Source organism: Papio anubis, chromosome 10 (genome assembly GCF_008728515.1).
Source record: "Papio anubis isolate 15944 chromosome 10, Panubis1.0, whole genome shotgun sequence".
Taxonomy (NCBI): domain Eukaryota; kingdom Metazoa; phylum Chordata; class Mammalia; order Primates; family Cercopithecidae; genus Papio; species Papio anubis.
Genome location: NC_044985.1, coordinates 24,959,253 through 24,983,254, shown reverse-complemented (window position 1 = coordinate 24,983,254; position 24,002 = coordinate 24,959,253). Strand labels below are relative to the sequence as shown.

Sequence of the window (24,002 nt, the reverse complement as noted above, 5' to 3'; positions counted from 1 at the left end):
TTAATTGAAAACTTTTAGAATATCTAGCAAATGTTTTGAAAGAGAATGCATAGAGACCCCTAAATAAAATTCGGAGAGTCTGTAGAGGGAAAATGTTATACAATACAATGTTGGGGGGATTTGGAAGAGCCCTCAGGCCTTTCATTTCTTGTTCCTTTTCAGTTTAGAAGGCTTTGTTCTCTCTTTTAGGACAATTGAGTGAAAAAAAGTTACAGATGATTTTAACAGGTCACAAATATGTTTCCCGGTTTTGACAAGGGCGTCTGTATTATCTCAAAACTATGTTAAAGATGGAGCATTTAGCAACCCAGGAAGACAATGAGTATAAAACACAAAATTAACTCATCAAGTTACTGTAATTTTCTTTCTTCTTGTCTCCAGCTGATTAGTGCAAATTAACCGCCTGAGCAGTTAGCCTGCAATATGGAAATCTTAGATATCTGCTGAGAAGGCAGACTTTTTTTTTTTTTTTTTTTAACTATATCTATGTAGAATTCCAGAATTCTTGATAGACATTGCTGTGTTTCCTAATGCTGCTTTGAACTTTAAGGACATGTTTGGATGTCTGTTTTGAGCTTTGAGAATTTATTAACCTTAATATTATTAGGATCATAATCTTTATAAATTCTTATCTAGGAATTCAAAAGAAAAAAAGAGAAAAGAAATGCTTAGATACTTCATCTCTTAATTGAAGATAATAACTATCTCACTAGATTATTGTGACAGGTAAAAATTAAATAATGTGAGGAAAAAAATGTTTAGAATACAGTGTGGTCCGGAGTGTGCATTTGATATCCTTTTAAAATTGTTTTTATTAAGACATTGCATTTGATTCAGTGACATGTACTACTTATTTCAATCTCTTCACTCTCAGAAAATGAGATATGTAGGCAATTTCTATCCATTACATTTCATATGGTCCATAGAGAGCTTGACAAACAAGAACTAGTTTACAAAAATGTCAGCTCTTGACCAATTATTTGAAATAGAATGATGTGTTTTGTTAAAAAGGAAGTAGAAAAGTCAACTAATCTTGGAAAGGAAACAAGTGGTATACATGGTAGGAAATAAACTATAATTTTTTGGAGGGGGATAATCATAGTTTTGTAATCATCTGGGTTTATTGAATCCTGCCTGAAAATATAACTGCCTGAAACTAAATATGAAGAAGAGGTTTTGTTTCTGCTGGTTTTTTTTTTCCCTTTATCTGTAAAATAATTGGTAGCCATTTCTAGGTTGAAAAAAATTAGTGCAAACTGTACATTGAATATTTTTGAAGCATCAAAACTTTACCTTTTATCCCTGAATGCATTAAAATATTCCTTCTTATACACAGTTTCCATGTATAGTAATTAATGCATTTATTTGGTAGAAAGTTTTAATCAAGAATAATGTACCAGGCTTTTGCCTTGATGTTGGGAATTAAGCACTGAACGAAGATAGTTTAGTTCCTGTACTCAAGTAACTTACTGGAGCAAGGAAGACATATATGATGATGAGTTTTATGAAAGAGACATTCAAGGGAAGTCTAAATGTATTTTTGTTAGACAAACCAAATGATTATTTTTACTTTAAGACATAGGGAGTTTTAACAGACTTAGAAACAAATAATATATCTCAAGAGCATACTTATGCCAGGGAATGACCCATTGGCTCGATATTTTTCAAACTTGCATGATTTGAGGGATTTGGTTAAAAATGCTACTACCTCCATTGCTTACTTGGAACCACACTAAAGGATTGATCTTCGATTTTACCTCTTGACATTATTTTTCTACAAATACTCAGATTGTAAAATGTTATATTATTTACCCTAATTATCAGCTCAACATTCCTTAACCATGAAGTTAAAAATCACTCTATAATTGGAGACAGGAAGTGGTGAGGTAGTCTAATAAATTAAAACTCTTGTGATAGGATCAATCTGTGATTTTTTAAACCTTCTAATTTTTGTGTAATTGCTTTCTTATTTTTCATTTTCTCCACTTTCTATTAAATCATTCTGATTAAAACTGCTTGCCATCTGTCCCTTGATGCCTGATTCAACTTGATTTAACAGCATGTTTAAAGACTACAGTACTAGTGTTTTAAAAGAAATTCCACTAAAAGTGACACAAAACACCAAGAATTATCTCTGAGAACATTAGTATTTAAACTCAACCACACTTAAAATGCTTCTTTTTAATTGTAAAAAAAATGATGTAGCCAAACGTGTAATTCTTATCCTACAGAGGCAATATTATCTATTTATAAAATAGAAGAAATTGCTCCAGTTATATTGATATGGAGAGAAAAAAGTGGTAGTGACAAAAGTCAATGATAAATGAAAAGGTACTTGGGGCATTCCTGAATTTGCTTGTAATCTTTATTAATCCATCTAGTAAAATATCTTATAAACATAAAACTGAGAGATGTAAACTGAATAGACAGATAATATTACCTAGGAGCTAACAAAGTTATAGAAGTGGTCAGGGTGTCGCAAAATGAGCGGTAATACTGAAAACACACTATCACATAAAATATGCAATCCGAGGAAAATCCAATGTGCAATCAATATGTGGTAAGACTATGGAATGTCATCTTGTAGAAATAACAGAGTGAAATATATTTTCCAGTCTTTGTTGGACAAAGTGGTTTTTGTCAAGGTGAGATGAGAAAAGGCAGAGTTTATAGAAACAAAATCATTCAGATCAGTTCCTGCCTGTGTTACTTCAAGGAAATCTAATACAGACTTCAGACCTCAATTTTTTCTACTGTAAAAATAAAGATGATACTGGTTTCCATACTACCTTCTAAGGAACCCCTGGGATTTGGTAAAGGTTTTTGAACACTATCACGGGATGTCGAGCCTACTAAGTTAGTAATTAAAACTGGGAAACTTAAAACATGTAGCACATGACTGGGTAAACCTTATTAAAATTTAAGTTAAAGATGAGGATTATATGGCTATTAGAAGGCAAATAAGAACAATTATCTGGATTACTTGACTTCCATATTGGATTTACCTAAATTGCCTAGGAATATTAGCAGAAATGATTTTTAAAAGAACAAAAAACAACACTGAGTATTTGCTTTACTTCTTTGTGAATATACAGTTAGAAATTTTAATTCAATTTCCATCATTTAATAAGTTATGCACTTAAATTAATATCTTTATTTTAAAATGAAAATGTTTCCTCTCATAATTGTTACAGATTTTAATATAATAAATCACTGTAATAGGCTAGAGTATATGAATGTATTATACAACCATTTTTTTTTTACTTTAGCAATCTAAAATAACTGTCACATTTAATTTCACATTGTCAAAATAAACATACTCCTATTAAGAGAACTCATTCTTTAAATAAGTTTCACAGAAGAAAATAAAACTCTCCATTATTTTTATTTATAATGAAATTACATTTTGGTGTCATGATCAGAGTTAGTAGTATTAGCACCCTAATGCAGGCAAAACATGGGGAATACATATATATCCTATTTAATCATTCTCTTACGATGCTTTTATGTTGTTTTAGGATGTAGGAAGACTGTGAATCAGCCCATTTAATTAGGTTCTGTTAAAGCAAAATGAAAATTCTTTAGTTTTTTTCTGGCTCATAAGCCTTCCAACCACACCCCATCTCTGCCTTTAAAAATGCTATTCAGGCGGGGCGCGGTGGCTCATGCCTGTAATCCCAGCACTTTGGGAGGCTGAGGTGGATGGATCGCGAGATCAGGAGATGGAGATCATCCTAGCTAACACGGTGAAAACCTGTCTGTAAAAATAGCCAGGAGTGGTGGCGGGGTGCCTGTAGTCCCAGCTACTTGGTAGGCTAAGACAAAAGAATAGCATGAACCTGGGAGTGAACCTGGGAGTCACAGCTTGCAGTGAGCTGAGATCGCTCCACTGCACTCCAGTCTGGAGAGCCAGACTCTGTCTCAAAAAAAAAAAAAAAAAAAATTCCAATTTTTCCAATTTGAGTGAATCCAACTTTTCTGTTAAACCTTTCTCTTTTGTGTTCTTGGAATGGGATATGCATGCAACCTCAGGAAATTAGTAGCAGTAGTGTCCAGGGTATTATCTGGGTTTGTTGAATCCTTGTCTATTCCTATCACATGTTGTATGTGTGCTGATCATTAGCCTACTCTTGGATTATGTAGTAAGAACAGTCTGGAATGATGAAGGAGAGGAGTCAAATCATAAGGCCATGTTTAACATAAGGCTTCAAGTAACTGTAATCCTTGAAAGTCCACATGCTTTTTTTTTTTTTTTCAGAAAAATAATATAAAGACCAAAGAACATTATTATCCACTATGACAATACAATAATTTTGTTTCAAAATATGTGCAAGTTCTAAAAATGGAAACTCCTAGGTTGTATTTTTGCTTCATTGGTTTTACTTTCCATCACGTTTGTTTCCTTCAGAAAGGAGTGTACATTACTACAAGCGTATTAAAGAGATAACTACCCTCAAGGGTGCTGTTTTAATAGAATCAAGGGGAACTTTGGGATGCCCCTGATTTAAAAATATATATATATTTTGCATTAGTATGCCTGTTTTCATGACATACATGACATACATGTGCGTACGTGCACATATGACTGCACACACACAATTATGAATTTTCCTCTGACAATTATACAGACAGGAAGCAAGGAAATACTGGGTAGAAGAGGGCAGTTTCCCAGCAAAGGCCCTACCTTCAAGCCTGGAAACCCACAGCCCTAAATGCGAAGTGGCATTCCTGTTTTCACACCCAAATGTTGCCTTTTCCAAGACCACTCTGACGCACTGCACCCCTATCCTTTGCTCATATAAACCCCCACCTCCACTGGCAGAGCAGCAGATCAGTATGACAGAGAAGGAGAAAAAAGAAGGGGCATCGGAACATCAAGAGGAGTTTGGCTACAGACAGTCAGGAGATCAGTCATAAACAGCCAAATTCCAGGGGAAGATCATCTTCACACTCCATCCCCTTTCCAGCTTCCCATCCATCCCACTGAGAGCCACCTCCATCACTCAGTAAAATCCCTGAATTCATCACCTAAGTCTGAGTGACCTGATTCTTCCTGGCCACCAGACAAGGACCTGGGTACCAGGAAATCTGGGCGTAAAAGACTGTCACCCTGACTTTTCACTAAGCTGATTTAACACTTAGCTGTCCACAGAGGCAACTGTTAAAAGAGCATTAATTGTAGCACACCCTTAGATGCTACCATGGGGCCAGAGCCCAAAAGAGGTTGCCCTGGCTCCTGCACCTGCCTGTCTGTGTTCTCCCCATCCATAAGGGGTTTGAGCACATGTCAGCCAAGCAAATGAGCCCCACCCCTGTGGCAAGTCCTGTGAGGGGGTCCTGCTTCACCATAATTATCCTGCTTCACCATAATTAGTGATATTTTAAAATTGAATTGTTTTTCATATTTCATGATAGTTCCATATGTAGAATTACTTGTTAAATAAATGCTATTTAGAATTTCAGGGAATAGATAATGTTGCTTTAAAATTATGTGAGTTTTCTAACAGCTGAACTTAGACTAGTTTCATTTATATTACTGTATCTTTATATCTGAGTGTCCTAATAGTGACTGCTACCACTAAGTAGTATAAGTATGTGAGGAAAGAGAAATGACAATATAATTATCATGACTTCTTTCAAGTTGGGGAAATATTAATAGCTTTTTGCATTTAAAATTAATACAAATTAACATTAAAACAAAATGATTTTTCTGCCATGAATTTAAGAGTAAAATACTTACATTTTTAAACACCATCTTTCCTAACATTTTAGCATCTATTTCCAGAGGTGAAGTACTAGTGTTGGTCCTGCATAATAATAAAATCCTTCCAAAGAAGTAGAACTTAAAAAAAAAAAAAAAAATTGCAAACCTCATGCAGTTTAGAATTAAAATGCTAAACCACTAAGACTGAGCAGTCATACAAACTTTAAGAAAAGATGCTAAAATTGTTTTTAAAGGGACCAAATGAATCAATTGTTATTTAAAAGGACCTTTATTCAGCATTGTGTTGACTAAACACTTCATGAAAGTTCTTGTTTTAAGGCAAGTCACCCTCATTTTTTTTTATTGTTTATTTAAGAAAGCTTTTTAGTGGATCTTTATTTAAGAAATGTCCATAGTCTTTTTGTTGGTTTGTTTTAACTGAGCTTTTTACTTGCTCTGAAAGCGGTAAATCTGTTTCACTGTGTGCTTTGGTCGAGATTTTTTCTTGCCAGCAATTTCTTCCTTCCTATTTTTGAAAAGACCAGTGTTCTGCTTTCACTTAAATGTGAAATGGAGAAAATTAAAAGTTAGTTTTATGTGTTCGTTTCTTTCAGGAATAAAAGTATAATTAACAACTTTATAGGGAGAATATTTTCCACAGAGCTAGTGATTTCCACAGTACTAGTACAAATTTGTAAAGAATTTTCTCATATGCATATTATCAATTTGCTTTTTCAAAAGTCTGTATCAGTCTGTAATGTTGTCACAGGCTTAATTTAACAATTGTCAACACTGATGAGCTTTTTTAAAAAGTATTTTTCCAAATCTGATATGTTTAAAAAAATGCAGCTTAACGTTGTTGGATTTAGATTTCTGGGATTATTAATCAATTTGCCTTTTTCAAATACAGTTGATTTTCATTATTTGCAGGAGTTACATTCAGTAAAGTTACCTACATAATTGAATTAGTGAATACTAAATCATGAGGGGAAGTACAAGGTTAGGTTCTTGCAAGTTTCTGGTCACAACATTTTATTTTCATCAACTGATCCATAATATAATCTTTTACATGTGCTTCTTTTGAAAGACACTTTATTTATTATAAATTGTTTGAATATTGACACTGAACTCACAAATAGCATTATTTTGTTTCAAAATATGTGCAAATAGCATTATAACTTATGCTTGAACAAAGCTTATTTTAACACATTTTTTTCCCCTGTAAGGCACATCACACTGATGTTATGTTTAGGAACATTAGACAGCACCTCCGCACTACACTTGCGGGCCATTTTAAATAGCAAAATTACCAACCAAAAGCAAAAAATTAGAAAAACGTGGTACTAAAACACTGTGAAAAGGAAACATTCACAGTCTGCAAGTTGAAGCAAAGAAGGAAGAACATTGAGAACATTGTCCTGCTTGACCTCAACATGGAAAATGGGCATCAGGCAACTCAAATTTTTTATTTCTGAGCATGTTCACGGATGACCACAAAAGACACTGCTATTTGATGAAGGATTTTTTTCTCCTTAGCTCAGCTAGGTCTAGGTTCTTATCTCATGACCAGGAAAAATTAGGCACACAGACGAAGAGTGAGTGGAGTAGAATTTATTAAGTGAAAGGAAGGCTCTCAGCAAAGAGAGTGGCCTTGAGAGTAGGTTCTTGGTTGCTGCCTTCACAGTTGAATCCAAGGGCTTTTACATGCAAGCTGATAGGGCTGGGTTTTATATTTGTATAAGGTGTGAATTCCTGATGGCTCCACCCTATGCCCCCAGTATGCATGTGGGTCCTTAGTCCAATGTGGCCATGTTTAGGCAAGCCCCGTGTGCAAGTTCCCTTAACTGCACAAAACACGGGACAGAGGTTCTCTGGAGACTCTTTCCTTACTGTCTGCTTAAAGCAAGCTGGCTAACTCCTTTCATGTTGACTGTTGATTTAAGGTGGCAAATTTTAAAATAAATATAAGCAGGTAAACAAATGTGCAAATATGAAATCTATGAATAATGAGGATTAACTGTACTTGTTTGCTATTTGCATTTTTTTTTTTCCAACTTTCCTTTGTCTTGGTTTTTCTATTGGGATTTTAGAATTATTTGTATTAATCTGTACAGGCACAGTATACATTAAGTATATAAACTCTGTCATCTTTGTTACATGTTTTTATTCCATTTATTTGCATTTAATTTTTTTCTGATTTTTAAATATGTTAAATATATCATTTTTATTTTAGTTTTATTGTGTTATGGTCAAACAATATGGTCTCTTAAATATGGAGGTGTTTTGGCTGTGGTGTCTTATCCCACGATCACAGGACTGATTTAGCTTATTTCATGGGGTGACTGGCTGGCTCTTTGCCTTGCCATTTCATTCACTTCTTTCCAAAGTAGACTGTTGAATGGAAGAGGCTATTTTCCCCAGGTGGCTATTTTGTTTTGATATGTAAATTTTTAAAATGTGGCTATATATTTAGTGTGGGTACCCACTTGAAGCCTAGAGTTGGTATAATGATTATTTTAAGTTAAAATTTTTTGAGATTCAACAGACATCAAAATAAGCCTTCTCAGAACTTCCCTTATTTGACTAAAGGCAGAATATTCTGGGACTGTTCTGCTATCAATTCCCTCTTATGGGTCATTTGACTCCCAGAAAGGAAATCAAAAGTGAAACTATCATACATTCCCTCTCTAGGGTAGTTTTAGGGCCATGAACAAGATGGAAAAGACCACTTGCATCTGTGTTTAAAACAAAACAAAACAAAAAACATGATTACAAACTTTCTTATCTTTGTTTTCCCACAAACCCATTTCTTTCCTATGGAAACTCTCTTGCTCTTCCCATAAAGGTTTTTCTCCACCTTCCCTTTTCCCTATTAAATTGGATATATAAGCCCCTAACATTAGCCCTTGAATAGACTGCTTCCTTTGCAAGCCTCATATGCATATGATCAAACTTTTTCTTCTTTTGTTAATCTGTCCTTAGGAAGTTTAATTCACAAACTCCTAGGTACTAAACCTGAGAGGGAAGAGGAAACATTTTCCCTCCCCAGTATTAGTTTGTGATAATATATTATGCATTTTTTGGCTTACTATAAATCGATTTTTGTGAATATTCTATGGATATTAACATTGATTAGAAAAATATAAAATTTAATTTATATCCTTTGACTTTATATGTAAACCCACCCAGATGAAATGACTATGTCCTTATACCCTAATTTATTTGGAATGTACATTATGTTAAGGACTGAGAGGTTTTTGTAATTTTACTTATTTAGCTACTTTCTTGTTTTTTTAAGTCTTAGCTATCTTATGTAACTATGCCGTTCTGTTCAGAAAGTTTCAAGAATGTTTTATTTTCATGTAAGTAGTTTTTCCCCACCCTCCGACTCCTGTATGGAGTTTTCCCTTTCATATCATCATCACAGCCCTGGCTCAGTTTGGGCTTAACTGGGCTATTGAACTTGTCCACACAGGGTACCTTTACTCATCCTACCAGATAAGCCTTGAGTAATATGCAATCTGCTGTTGATTGAAGGCCCTCAGGCACTATCAAAGCTGGCAGGGTTTATCTGCATTTTTAATGTGATTCTGAGTGTTCCCTCTAAAGGTAACAGAAAGGATAGGCTTCCGTTAGACTTCTGCTTAGCTTCCTGCTTTGGCCATGACAGTCTTCACTTTCCTTCTTTTCTGATTTTTTTATCTTATCCTCCAAAGTATTTTTTTGCAAGGTTGTAGTCCCTGTCTCCTCCCTAATCATAGGCAAGTAATTCTCATCTCTTCTCCCAGAAGCAGGGTTGCAGGATCTTCCTTCTTTCCTACTAGTCTTTCCATACTTTGTTATACTATTTCTGAGTCCTCTCCTTTTGAGGCTTCTCTAGGAATTTTTGATGAATTCCTATTTTGAAGTGAAAGAACTAAAAATGAATCTTTCTTGGGTTTTTTCTCCTGGTATAACAATCTAATTTTTGTTTCATTTCTTAGAGTTTGTTTTAAAAGACTGGGGAAGTATAACTGCCAATGGGTTCATCTTGCTCACTTCCCAGATCGAGCCAATTTATTAAGAAAGGGGAACTGCAATAAAGAGTTTAATTCACACAGTGCAGCTAATGAGACCAAAGTTTTTTTATTAATCAAATTGGCCTCCCCCGGAATTTGGAGGCTAGAGTTTTGCAAACATAACTTGATGGGCAGGGGCATAAGGTGTAGGTGCTGCTGATTGGTTGGGGATGCAGTCACACAAGTGTGGAAAATGGTCCTTGTGTTCTGAGTCCACTTCTGGGTGGGGCCATCAGGTGGTCAGAAGTGCAGAAGTCATCTTTATATATTTTGGAGTTCATACAGTTCCTTTTAAAATTTAGCTTCCTAAGGTCTTTTTTTTTTTTTTTTTATAGTTTATGTTCTAGGGTACATGTGCGTAAAGTGCAAGTTTGTTACATATGTATACTTGTGCCATGTTGGTGTGCTGCACCCATCAACTCGTCAGCACCCATCAACTCGTCATTTACATCAGGTATAACTCCCAATGCAATCCCTCCCCTCTCCACCCTCCCCGTGATAGGCCCCGGTGTGTGATGTTCCCCTTCCTGAGTCCAAGTGATCTCATTGTTCAGTTCCCACCTATGAGTGAGAACATGCGGTGTTTGGTTTTCCGTTCTTGCGATAGTTTGCTGAGAATGATGGTTTCCAACTACATCCATGTTAAAAATGATATTAAAAAAAAAAGAAAAAAAAACAAGGCTTTAATTGCCTTGATAATCTACATTATTAGTGGTTTGTATATTCATTTTCTCTATTTTTATCAGTTTTGGTAATTTGTATTTTTCTAGAGAATTATCCACTAATGCTAGGCTTTCAAATGTGTCATCATAAAGTGGCAGATAATATTTTCATAAAATTTTCTAACTCTCTATCTGGTATATCTGTTTTTATTTTCTGCTTGCTTTTCTTATTCTTTCTCTTTTCTCCTTATCAGACTTGTGAGAATGTTTGCTTTTTATTCACCCTCGCAGAGCAAATTTTTGAATTCGTAGATCATACATTTCAGCTTTTTTCTTTGTTAATTTCTACATTCTGTTTTCTTTGGGTTTATTTTATAGCTTATCTTTAAAATTTTTAAAATGTTTGCTTGGTTCCATTCAGTTTTTCTTTTTTAATAATGATTTTTCAGGGTATACATTTTTCTATAAGCAAGACTTTATTCTAATGGTTGGGGTATGAAGCAGTCTCTTTTTTACTGTCTTGTAGATCCTTAGTAATAGCAGTTTTCTTTTATTTTCAGAACTAAGGATTATTTAGAAAATATTTAGCAATTCCCAAATAGTTAGCTTTATGTTTGTGAACATTTTATTGTGCTTTTAAAATTTATTGGTTTATCAGAAGATGTGATCCATATGATTTTCCATGTGTTGAATTTAAGCATATTTTTTGTTCAAGTGCATGATTTAATTAAAAAATGTTCTATGGACCTGAAAAAAAAAAAAAAAGTGCAGAAGTCTATAAAGATATCTTACAAGACCAATCTTAGGTTCTACAATAGTGATGTTATTTACAGGAGTTATTGGGGAAGTGGCAAATCTTGCAGCCTCAGAATAATGGCTGACAATCATATAACTCCACCTACACCTTAGCAGAATTCAGGTCCCCATCATCTCCTAACCTGGTGGTATTTCATTAGTTTTACAAAGGGGGGTTAGTTTTGAGAAGGGCTATTATCATTTAAACTACAAACTAATTATATCCCAAAGTAAGCTTGGCCCACATACCTTTCCACATAAAGTATATCTTGTCAGGTCATGGAATTTTAGGGTTATAAAACATCTGTCTTCATATTAAAGACTCTTTTACTAGTTTTCTAACATTTATTTATGCAAAGGTATTAGACTGACCTAGGTTTGTCACTTATGTCTAAATACGTTTAGATTATAAACATATTTTTGGTCAGGCACGGTGGCTCACGCCTGCAATCCCAGCACTTTGGGAGGCCGAGGTGAGTGGATCACCCGAGGTCAGGAGTTCAAGTCCAGCCTGACCAACATGGTGAAACCCTGTCTCTACTAAAAATACAAAAAATTAGCTGGGCATGGTGACAGGCACCTGTAATCCCAGCTACTCGGGAAGCTGAAGCAGGAGAATCGCTTGAAACCAGGAGACGGGGTTGCAGTGAGCCGAGATCGTGCCATTGCACTCTACCCTGGGCAACAAGAGTAAAACTCCGTCTCCAAAAAAAAAAAGGTTATAAACATATTTTTGTCTGAATGATTAAAATACATCTTTGCTATTAAACTTGTACCTTGTACCTTGTACCTTGGTCCATAACTTGTTTAAAGAGTTTTCCTGGTTATTGGAGATTCTGGTTTGTTGTTGTTGCTATTTCCAATTTTGTAGTTCTGATATAAGAAGTTCTAAAGGAAACACATTTAATGACATGGACTTCTTGGGAGGAATGCAAATTACAATTCCTCCTTTCCTGTTGACTTAAATATCAATGCTAGCTTTCTGAGGCATAGTCAGTAAAATTCGGTGCCCCCTAGTACTATTTTAATTGACTATTTTTCTGTTTAAACAAAACAAAATGAACATTTGTCACTTTTCAAGCTGATATAATGAGTACTTGGTAGCACCATACTTTTTTTCCAACTGTGTATTGAAAATGTATGATTTACCAATTTTAAATAGCAAACTTCACTTAGTTACATACAGGTTGAGAAATAATGTTTTGCTATTCTAATGATAAGAATTGTTAAATAAAACTGTGATCACATTACAGCCACAAGCAAAAGTTGCACAATTCCCACCAGTCTTTCAAACCCAGTCTCGCTCTGTCACCCAGGCTGGAGTGCAGTGGCCCAACCTCCACTCACTGCAAGCTCCACCTGCCGGGTTCACGCTGTTCTCCTGCCTCAGCCTCCCGAGTAGCTGGGACTACAGGCACCCGCCACTATGCCCTGCTAATTTTTTGTATTTTTAATAGAGACGGGGTTTCACCGTGTTAGCCAAGATGGTCTTGATCTTCTGACCTCGTGATCCGCCTGCCTCGGCCTCCCATAAAATCTTGCAGCTTTAGTGCTCTCTGATCAAACAGAATGTAAATATAGTCTTTCTTTCTTTTTCTTTGACACGGAGTCTCGCTCTGTTGCCAGGCTGGAGTGCAGTGGCATGATCTCAGCTCACTGCAGCCTCCACCTTCTGGGTTCAAGCAATTCTCCTGCTTCAACCTCCCCAGTAGCTGGGACTACAGGTATGCACCACCATGTCCAGATAATTTTTATATTTTTAGTAGAAACGGTTTCATCATGCTGGCCAGGATGATCTCGATCTCTTGACCTCGTAATCCACCCGCCTCGGCCTCCCAAAGTACTGGGATTACAGGCGTGAGCCACTGTGCCTGGCCTAAATATAATCTTTCAATTTTTAAAAATTTATCTTTCAAAGATGGATACTAAAATTTTTCTGTTTTGAAAATTATATAATGCATAAATCATCCTATAAATATAACTACAGTTTATTTGTATCTCCATAATTTAAAACACCATATAAAAAATTTAATGATATGCTGTTATTTACTAAGTCTTCCAAAGTCTGAATAGAACCTTTTACTTTTTTGCCTATTCTTTCTTTCTTTATTTTTTTTATAAATCACATTATATTAGGGAATTATTTCCAAAGTCCAATGAAAAGTGATTGAATACAATTTAAAAGAAATAGTAGGATCACTGAACATATATATTAGTTCAATAGAAGATAGCATAATACTAATGCAAAGAAAAAAAACAATGAGTTTATCTTGCATATATCACAATTCACAAAACAACTCTGGTTCTTGAAAATGATAAAATTATTTTTAGAAATATTCTTTCTCGTGTAATAAATATTGCTGAACAAGTTGTCAGAGCCCTGGCATCAGAAAGTAGTTGACTCGTGGATTGGTAAGAACTTACCAACGACAGTATATGTTTGAAAAAGAAAGTTTTATTGGAAAGAAAGAACACTACAGAATAGTTCAGCAGAGCTCCTTAGTAAGAGAGGAGTGGGTGCCCTGTGATGGATTTTTCCTTAGGAGTATTTATAGACCTTAAAGTCAGAGCTTATGAGTAGTTTGGACCATATTAGCCACATGGGTGATGAGAAACTATTACATTTGTAGACATTTCAATGTCTTAATGTAAGCACGGTTTGCACAATGAGTTTGGATATGCATGCATTCCAGACGTGTCTAGTTACTTCTGAATTCTTCAGATAAGGAGTTTTGTCTCTGGATGGTCTGCTTGATGGTCACCAGGTGATCTTCACTCTGCTGAAATTTTTTATACCTTTTATTTTATTTTTTTAAAACTATACATAAATGCTTACATGATCAAAAGTTAGAAAATGATTTAAAAATATCTGGTCTTAAGCACCTAGGTGTTTTCCTTAGCTCGGTGGTTTTTGGCGGAGGGGGTGGGGGGACTTTTAGGAGCCAAAAAACTAAAGTGGAATATTTTCTATCATTGCTTTTCTTCTATTCCCTAAACTATTTAGAATACAAAATGAAGTGTCAATGAAATAAATATTTAATTTCAGAAAAATTGGTGAGAAGATAAGGCCTTGGATTTTTGTCAGCTTTACAAATACGAGACTGAGCCTTTAAATCATATTGTTTCTAAGTAAAGTGAGATGAAGTACCAAATCACGAGTTTTATCTTTTTTTAAAAGTGATGAAATACCCATTTAGAAACTTACTTGGTGTTCAAGCAACTTTCTATTCTGGACAAGAAGAGAGCAGCTGGCAAGGTTTGGCCCCCTGTGGATTCCCATTTCCTCCCAACTTTTAACTTTCACTGCTCTCAAGGTGACCAGCTTTTTTTTAAGAGGATGATTGCGGTCCCTCTGGAGATCTCCTTGCTAGTGGTTGTAGTTCTGAATACTTATATACAAATGCCAGTAAAACAATAGCTATCATATGACCAAAAAAAATGCATTTTGAAAATCACTTTAATTCCAATGTAAGTTTTATAAATGTCTTAAAGTTCAAAACAGGTAAAAATTTTTTGAAAAGCCAGGTCCATCAATTTCTGTTATTTACTAGCATGCTCTAAACAATCATTTTAGAGAATAAAGAATCCAATGACTTTTCCGAAGAGTATATCTGACAGGTGGTCAATAAAAGTCTGTTTACTGTTATTGAAACTGGAGCAAGATACTCTGCATTTTGTTCCTTGGCTTTTTCAAACACGTTGGCATAACTCAGGTTAAGCTTTCTCTGTCTGATAACAGAAACACAACTCGAGTTCTGCAGAGCAAGTCTGAAAGGTGCAGTATTATTTTGAACTACAAAGACTAGAAAAATCAGTTATTTAAAAATTCAATCATGAACTCACAAATGGTAAGAGTAAACACAGCACACAGGTTTAAAGTGTGTAGATTTCTAGAAAAAAAAGTACGAAACTAAAAAAAAAAATAATTACATTGAAGTGATATGTGTTTTCTCCAAAGCGTCAAAAACTCATGTATCTAAGTTGACTGAAATCAGATATTAACTGGATATATAAAATCCATATAATTTGAAGAGGTCTGTCAGTTTTTCCCCACGTTTTGAAGAGGGCCATAAATATATGAGATATCTACATAAACTGATTGTCTTCATCCTAGCTTTACGAAATACAATTCCAAAATGATAAATGCAGACTTTGATGGTTAGCAATTATAATATAGTAATTATTGGATATTACTATAATACAGTCATCATGCTAAGCCAATTTTATTTATTTATTATTTATTTATTATAAGATCCTTATGAGTCGAGTACTATTACTATACCACCACTTTATAAATGAGTAAACTGAGGTTTAGAGAGGATCAAGTCCGTGATCTTATTCCATGAATTGATCTCTTAATAATACATTTTGCTGCCAGTGGAAGAGATCATAGACTCAAAATCATACTAACCACAGGCAGGTGTTTTTAATGAGTGAGATAAATTTGCTGTAGAAAATCCAGACAGGGGAGAATATGTCAAATCTAGAATACCATTCTCATTCAAAAGAGTGGAGCAGCAACTTAATTTCAGCTGATTATTGTTTTGGGAATAATTCAGACCCTTGCTTTCTAGAAATTTTAAAGATAAAATATGAATCTGTATTTTTACATTGCTGTTCAATTTTTAAATTTCAACAACCAATTAAGAATATGTATAGACCAAATAAAACCTGAACCGTAGGCTGAATCTAACAGAGAAGAGGAAATGCAATAAGAGACACTGTTCCATTCATTTCATGTTCAAATAAGTCAACTGGCATTAAGTCATTTTTAAAACTATTGCTGTTTTAGCAGTAAAATGACAGAGCTAGGTCATCTTCTTTATTGCATTGGTAGTTCCATAAGTCACAATTCTTAGTGTTGTCTGGTTGGACATACTCCAAAGTCTTTCTAAGAAGTTTGCGTACAATTTTGTGGATTTTTTTTTTTCAGTTGTATTTTCTAATCTCAAACAAGTCCCCCCACCCAACTTGGCTTCTGTCAATGAGCATAGCAAATTGAGAGGCCGTTTACTACAATAATCTCTTTTGAAAACTGACACTAATTGTTTTTCAGCTTAACAAACTCTGAAGAGATCAAAGATTTACTCTTTAAATTACTTAACTTTTTGCTGTTATTATTATTTTAAATTCAACTTTTATTTTAGATACAGGGGACACATATGCCATAATCCTAAATAAATTAACACAGGAATGGGAAACCAAATACCACATGTTCTCACATAGAAGTGGGAGCTAAACATTTAGCACACATGGATATCAGCATGCTATGTTATTTTTTAAGAAAAGTTTGACCCAGTTAAAAAGCAACTATTTTTAACATTCCAGGACAAAAGAGTGTTGACGTATAAGCTCAAACAATATGTTAAAACATTATAATCCTTAAACTACCGCAAGAAACTAAACAAAAAATAAAAATTATGTCGAATGTGAAAAACATGGAGATATGGCTCTCAATAGAATTGACAGCCTTTATGTCAATGCCAAACGTGGTTGGTACAAAATAATTTGCTCCTCAGAATACCTCTTTGAAAAGAGACTTTGCTAGAACCAAAACCACCAGAAACCAACAGCACTTTTGTGCAGTTTAAAAACAGTGTTTATAATATATCTGTGATATATTGCTTATATAGGCCATTTGTATTGGTAAATATTTTTATTAAAAAGAGGGCTTCTTCTAAAAAAACCTTCAGCTTTATTTATTTATTTTTTTCACAGTCTTATTGGCAAGAATTGAATTAGCTTGGTGATTCAAAAATGTTGTCTATTGGCAAAGAAAACGTAGCTACTGGTAAATAGGTGCACATTTCTTTATGGAAAAATTCTACCTCTTGTTTTCAATCAGCAGCTGAACTTTTAAAGAGAGAGAGAGAGTATATGTGTGTGCTAAGGCCCAGCTTCTGCAAATGTACTTATATCCCAATTTAATTAGTCAATCTGTAAATGAAGCCAAGATTGAATTTTGTTGCTGCCACGAGTGAGACAAGCCAATATGACGAACCATACTGAGTGAGCAGCCAGTGACATTGCATAAAACAGGTCTTTTAAATAATTCCATTTATTGACAACCAATTATGTTTATTGCCTTTATTGTAAAGAAAAAGAGGCTTTATTTATTTTTAAGAATGCTGCTGCACTCTCTGGATGATGTTCAAAAGTCCTAAGTTGTTTTGAAATTTTCAAGTCATATAAGTGAATCATATAATCCTTAAAAAGATATTTAGAGTTATCTTTTTTTGCATCAAATGAATGATACAGGCTCTTAAATACAGCCACTGCTGACATTACTTCAGCATAGGTCATAAAATACAAAGGTAAGAAATATTTCAAAAATTTGATTTCAGTAAATATTGAAATGATAAAAATATAATTGCCTCTGGTTTGCTTTATTATAGGATGAGGATGAAAAGATTATCTTGGTATTAACAAAAATGGATCAGAATATAGTTGGAATTCACAATTGGTGCTGATGTTTAAGAAGTAAACATTTCACTTGAGTTTCACTACTAGTTCATAAATAAATAAATTTATTATATTTTCAATGTAATCCTCAAGAAAAGCTAAACTGGGTAGCTGTAACCATTTAAATGGTTAAAATATATAAAATAGTAATTTTATATCATCTTGGTAGAACTCATTTATGGCCTATCAACATAAAAGCATTCTTTGATTAACTGATGTTTGTGTTATAATTGTACATTTTTTTTCTATCTTCCTGTATTATTGAGACCTGAGTTGGTGTGCCTTTTAAAATATTTTTCTCAAAAAACGAGTACCAACTATGTATAATTTCTTTCATTTGGCTGTATTTGCCTCAGTTTTGGGCAACTGAGAGAATCTGATAAGATTTCTGAGCTCATTCTATCATGGTTATGGTGGCAAGAAACCCAACGTAGGTGGACAGATACGAGCACGGTTATGTTTGTCGCTGCAATAATCCCTTTCCTCCCTAATTTGCTCTGTTCCCAGTGACAGAAGTGATGGTGCAATTGAGGGTTAACCTCCAAAAAACTTTTCAGGATTAGGCTCATAGTATGACCTGTACAATATAAACAGAAGGGTCCGAATACATGTTTATGTTAGAGGTATATCACCTCTGTTGCTCTATGGTCATGATTATCATTATATGAGATTTACAAACTAATGATATATATTCTATTTGGCTAATTCTAATTCATAAGGTTCTACTACCACTAAAGGAGAAGAATACAGGCATACTTGGGAGTGGAGAGGCTTGGATCCCTGATCCAGCTCTGTATAAGCAACTGTAAACTTTGGCATTTCTACCATTAAAAAGTAGCTTTGATTTCTATATACATTCTTTCCCTATAAATTTTATAATACCAGATAACAAAAGAAGTTGCATAGCTTTGTGATTCTGAACTTACCTTTGGTTATATCTATTGTGTGTCATCTCATCTGACTCAGTGAAATACGTTTAAAGTCATGACTGCATAACCTTTTAGCCTTGTGAAACTGATATGCTGTACTATTTTTACCATGTGAAAGCATGATTCTCCCTATTGAAGAGATACCAAGGCAAATGGGGAATCTGGGATAAATTAAATTCAGTCTGGTTTAGATAACAGAACAGCATTTATTAATGCCGTGGGTTTACAGAAAAGTAGTAACTAGCATTATTGCTCCCCAGCAACTTCTAAATTGGAGATGCTGAAAAAAGCTAATATAATAAAAAATTATTTCTTCCATGTTGCCATCTACTAACCAACACATATGTGCACTCATATTTCACTTATTCATTCAAATACACAGTTTATTAAGCAGTATCACCTGATTAAGATATAAATATAAATTGATTTTATGTTTTGATTCCTAAATTCAACTGTGTGATGTCAAATATGCCCTTTTATTCTCTTATTAATGTATTGTGATGTCAAATATGCCCTTTTATTCTCTTATTAATGTATTAGGAAGATCTCATGTTTTTCTCAGTTACCCTATATTATTAAACTAAAACCATAGTTTCATGTTAGATTTAAACTTCTTTCTTTTCCCTTGATTCAGCATAACAGATTGATGTGGCTTTTCAGTGGTAAGGTAGAGATGAACATAGTCTACAAATTCACTTCTTTTCCTACACTAGTACCTTGTAAAGGCAGTATTAATTTTGTTCTGGTGTCTTCTCTCTCTGCCTTTTCATGCGGGAAGACAGGGAAAGCGTGGTTCTTACAGAACTAGTTATCTATTGATAGCATGGAGTCTGCCCCGGTTCTGCTCTGTCTTAATCTGGTTTCACATTGGCTAGCTGTCTCCGACAATGTCATGATCTCTGCAGAGGTGCTTTATTTTCTGCTGGTTATTTTTGAGCTTTCCTGTCATCTTCCAAGTCAGTCAGGATTCCTCTAGAGAGGAATAACATCATTGCTTGGTCTCGTGGGGGTTTGACACTCACTGCCTTGCATGGTATCTACAAGGCTTTTGTCTACCCCCTCTTACCTCCAATTCTCTTCATAAGGAATCTCAGAACTTTAAGAAACCCTTTCTATACTCTAGGAAAAAAATTTTATGAAGAACTTTACTGGGGGATTTTAGATGGGGGGGGGTCTCCATGTTGTTTTCCCAGGCACACTGTATCATGGAAGCCTCAGTAGTCCTTCTGTCTTAGCTATCTTAGTGGAGACACAAGAGACACAAGTACAAATCTGTTTTCATGTCCACTCCCAAGCATCAAGGGCAACACTTCCAGCTCTGTATGAATCTTTCACCATACTCCACACTATTCCAACAGCAACCCCTCAGTGGACCTACAGGTTTCCAGTTCCACCAACATTCATCCAAGGAATAAAAGGCCAGGTTTCCTTTCTTCTAGGTACCTCACATCTTGTAAGTGATTCTGTCGAGTATCCCTACCTCACTTGTCCTTGAAAGAAAAGGGACATACTTCCCTGTTTTTCCCATTGGGTAAGAAAGAATAACTTCTCCCATCAACATGGTGATTGCAGTGATTTCTACTGACCCCTTCTTAACCCTTTCTAGCCCTCTTATTTATGATGGAGACAGGAAAAATGTGTTTGAGGGAAATAAGGCTTATTTGCAATCCTTGTAGGATGTCCTCAGTTAGATGTCTGCCCCGACCATTTCTTGCTCTTTTAAAAATTTGCTGTGAGCTCCGTTTTCTAATTTCAAGGTCAAAGAAAAGCTCCACCCAACATTCTGTTACCTGAGATTATTGAGTATTTATTATGCAAAGTGCTAGGCACTCTGCTTGCCATGGCAGAGTTTACTCTGAACTCAGAAGTGTTAGTACTAAGGGTTCCTTTATATTTCCCCCTGTGAGCTATTAAAGTCTGGTATATTAGGTTTCACACCTTGTAATTTGGCTTCATTTTGGGGAGTTCAGCATTAAGAGATATAAAATCCAGGATAAGAGATCCTGAAACTGGCTCCCAGAGTAGACGTATCCTGCTAGGATATAAAGGAAAAATAGATGTCATTATTCAGACAATGTCATGTAAGTGGAAGTTAATATATTTTGTTGGTAAAATAGAATAATACTATTACCCATATAGGGTTCAGAATGTGATAATTAGGTAATCAATGCAATATGCAGGTTTCAAAAAAGTGTTAACTGGCGCTGTTAAAAACTATAGAAAATGTAAATGGGCCTGAACGAAAACTCAAAAAGTATGGTTGGAACTCAAGACATATCAGTGTACCAGATTTCCTATATTTAGCTGACAGCCTTCTTTAACTACACGTGTGGAATAGTTTCCAGGGTTCTATCTGGTTGTAAAGATCTTAGTTTTCATTTTTTCTTGGGTTCTTACTAAAAACAGTTTAGGTAAGCTAATCCTAGGAAGAAGAGTTGTGTGAATGTGTGTATGTGCATGTAGATGTCTATGTGTACAGACATGTGTGCAAGTGTGCAGAGATGTGCATATCCAAACACATGTATGCACATTTGTGTGTCATGCACTCATGCATGCTTTGGGAAAAAGTTACAAAATCTATCCTCATTGCCCAATGAGAACTGAAAGATAGATGTCCATCTAGTCTCTGTGCTTTGGGAATTGAGATATTAGAGGAAGTCCTGTCCACTTCTTGTCGTATCTGCAATTAAAATACTGTTTATCACTTTTAAATAAAAGATTTAAAAATATTTCACTAGAAAGAAATTAATGTGGTGGTCTAAATTGCTTGACCTATTCATAAACTTTACTTGCATTTTAGAGTTACTCCTATAAGGAAAGCAAGACTATATTAAGAGTTTTTTCAGGCAGAGAAAAATTTACAAATATTTACTGAAAGCCAATTATAGGTGAGACACTGTGTTTAGTGCTGTACTTAGACAAGTCCTTTGGCATTAGATCTTTGAAAGTGGGTTTCAGAATATTAATATTCTTACAATTGTGGTATGTTCAGCGATTATAATTTTCAGTTTCCCCTAGACTTATGCTTTTACCTGAAGTCAAATAATCCTTAATTTTTTCTGTGGCCTTTGAACATTTTGGAACTAAGGAAGCTAAAAAGCCTTAATGAGACATTTTAATGGCTATTAAAAATATTAATTGTAATCCCAGCACTTTGGGAGGCTGAGGAGGGCGGATTACCTGAGGTCGGGAGTTTGAGAGCAGCCTGACCAACAGGAAGAAACCCCATATCTACTAAAAATACAAAATCAGCTGGGTGTGGTGGCACATGCCTGTAATCCCAGCTACTCAGGAGACTGAGGCAGGAGAATCACTTGAACCCGGGAGGCAGAGTTTTCAGTGAGCCGAGTACGTGCCATCGCACTCCAGCCTGGGCAACAAGAGCAAAACTCTGTCTCAAAACAAATAATTTTACAGATAAAGAGAGCATGATATTAAGTATATGAATTTTTCCCCTTTTAATCATCCTAGACCACTGAGGTCTGAGTTCCTCATGTAAGCTAAGATGCCGGACTTGGAGTGCACAGCCTGAAGAAAAACAATTGAGAGTTCTGAGGATCAGTTATAGGGAAACAGTGGTGCTAAGGGTATTCTTGAACATCTTTAATGTTCTGCTACCGTTATTACTTTTACAGAATAAAAATAAAATAGTAACATTTGACGTTGTACAATAATTATCCAAATAGAAATTCACATTAGCTGATTTCAAAGAAGCACTTTAGTATTTACAAAGATGATTGCAGGGTATAATTGAATACACTATAGAAATTTGAATAATAAATAACCATTTTTTTCTGTTCAAATTCATATATGACATTTTGTTTTCCTGTTATACCAGGATTTTTACAACCAATTTAAAAGATACCATATAGTTTGAATCAGGACCATAGAAAGTAGAGACACATTTTAGTTTCTGATGTCCTGCTATATTTTAATATAGATTTATAATTCTCAAAAGGCTTTCATATTTATCTCACTTGATTTTCACAAGAATCATATGAAGTGTGAAGCACTTTTTATTATGATCATTTCAAGGTTGGAGAAAGGAAGGCTTAGCAAAGTTGTATTGTCTGCTTGAGGCCATGAAATGAATTATTACCATTATTCACCATCGATTTTTCAAATAAAAATATTTAGCAGAGGGCAACTACCATTCATTGATAGTTACTTTACAAAAATAGTTATAGGCTCATTTAATTTGTTAACCTAATTAACAATCACAACATTCCTCATATAATAAATTTTTTTTTTTTAAATTTATTTATTATTATTATACTTTAAGTTGTAGGGTACATGTGCATAACATGCAGGTTTGTTACATATGTATACTTGTGCCATGTTAGTCTGCTGCACCCATCAACTCGTCATTTACATCAGGTATAACTCCCAATGCAATCCCTCCCCCCTCCCCCCTCCCCATGATAGGCCCCGGTGTGTGATATTCCCCTTCCTGAGTCCAAGTGATCTCGTTGTTCAGTTCCCACCTATGAGTGAGAACATGCGGTGTTTGGTTTTCTGTTCTTGTGATAGTTTGCTAAGAATGATGGTTTCCAGCTGCATCCATGTCCCTACAAAGGACGCAAACTCATCCTTTTTTATGGCTGCATAGTATTCCATGGTGTATATGTGCCACATTTTCTTAATCCAATCTGTCACTGATGGACATTTGGGTTGATTCCAAGTCTTTGCTATTGTGAATAGTGCTGCAATAAACATACGTGTGCATGTGTCTTTATAGCAGCATAATTTATAATCCTTTGGGTATATCCCCAGTAATGGGATGGCTGGGTCATATGGTACATCTAGTTCTAGATCCTTGAGGAATCGCCATACTGTTTTCCATAATGGTTGAACTAGTTTACAATCCCACCAACAGTGTAAAAGTGTTCCTATTTCTCCACATCCTCTCCAGCACCTGTTGTTTCCTGACTTTTTAATGATCGCCATTCTAACTGGTGTGAGATGGTATCTCATTGTGGTTTTGATTTGCATTTCTCTGATGGCCAGTGATGATGAGCATTTTTTCATATGTCTGTTGGCTGTATGAATGTCCTCTTTTGAGAAATGTCTGTTCATATCCTTTGCCCACTTTTTGATGGGGTTGTTTGTTTTTTTCTTGTAAATTTGTTGGAGTTCTTTGTAGGTTCTGGATATTAGCCCTTTGTCAGATGAGTAGATTGCAAAAATTTTCTCCCATTCTGTAGGTTGCCTGTTCACTCTGATGGTAGTTTCTTTTGCTGTGCAGAAGCTCTTTAGTTTAATTAGATCCCATTTGTCAATTTTAGCTTTTGCTGCCGTTGCTTTTGGTGTTTTAGACATGAAGTCTTTGCCCATGCCTATGTCCTGAATGGTACTACCTAGGTTTTCCTCTAGGATTTTTATGGTATTAGGT

General features: G+C 35.0%; 1 protein-coding gene across 1 annotated transcript in view; it reads left to right on the top strand.

Annotated features, from left to right (window-relative positions):
• LRP1B (LDL receptor related protein 1B) overlaps positions 1-24,002 on the top strand; it is a 1,950,491-nt gene that overhangs the window by 1,048,914 nt on the left and 877,575 nt on the right. Inside the window, exons 13-14 of the mRNA XM_031651763.1 lie at positions 4,692-4,719; positions 9,250-9,269. Of these exons, the coding sequence (XP_031507623.1) occupies positions 4,692-4,719; positions 9,250-9,269 (48 nt within the window). The remainder of the gene's footprint in view (positions 1-4,691; positions 4,720-9,249; positions 9,270-24,002) is intronic.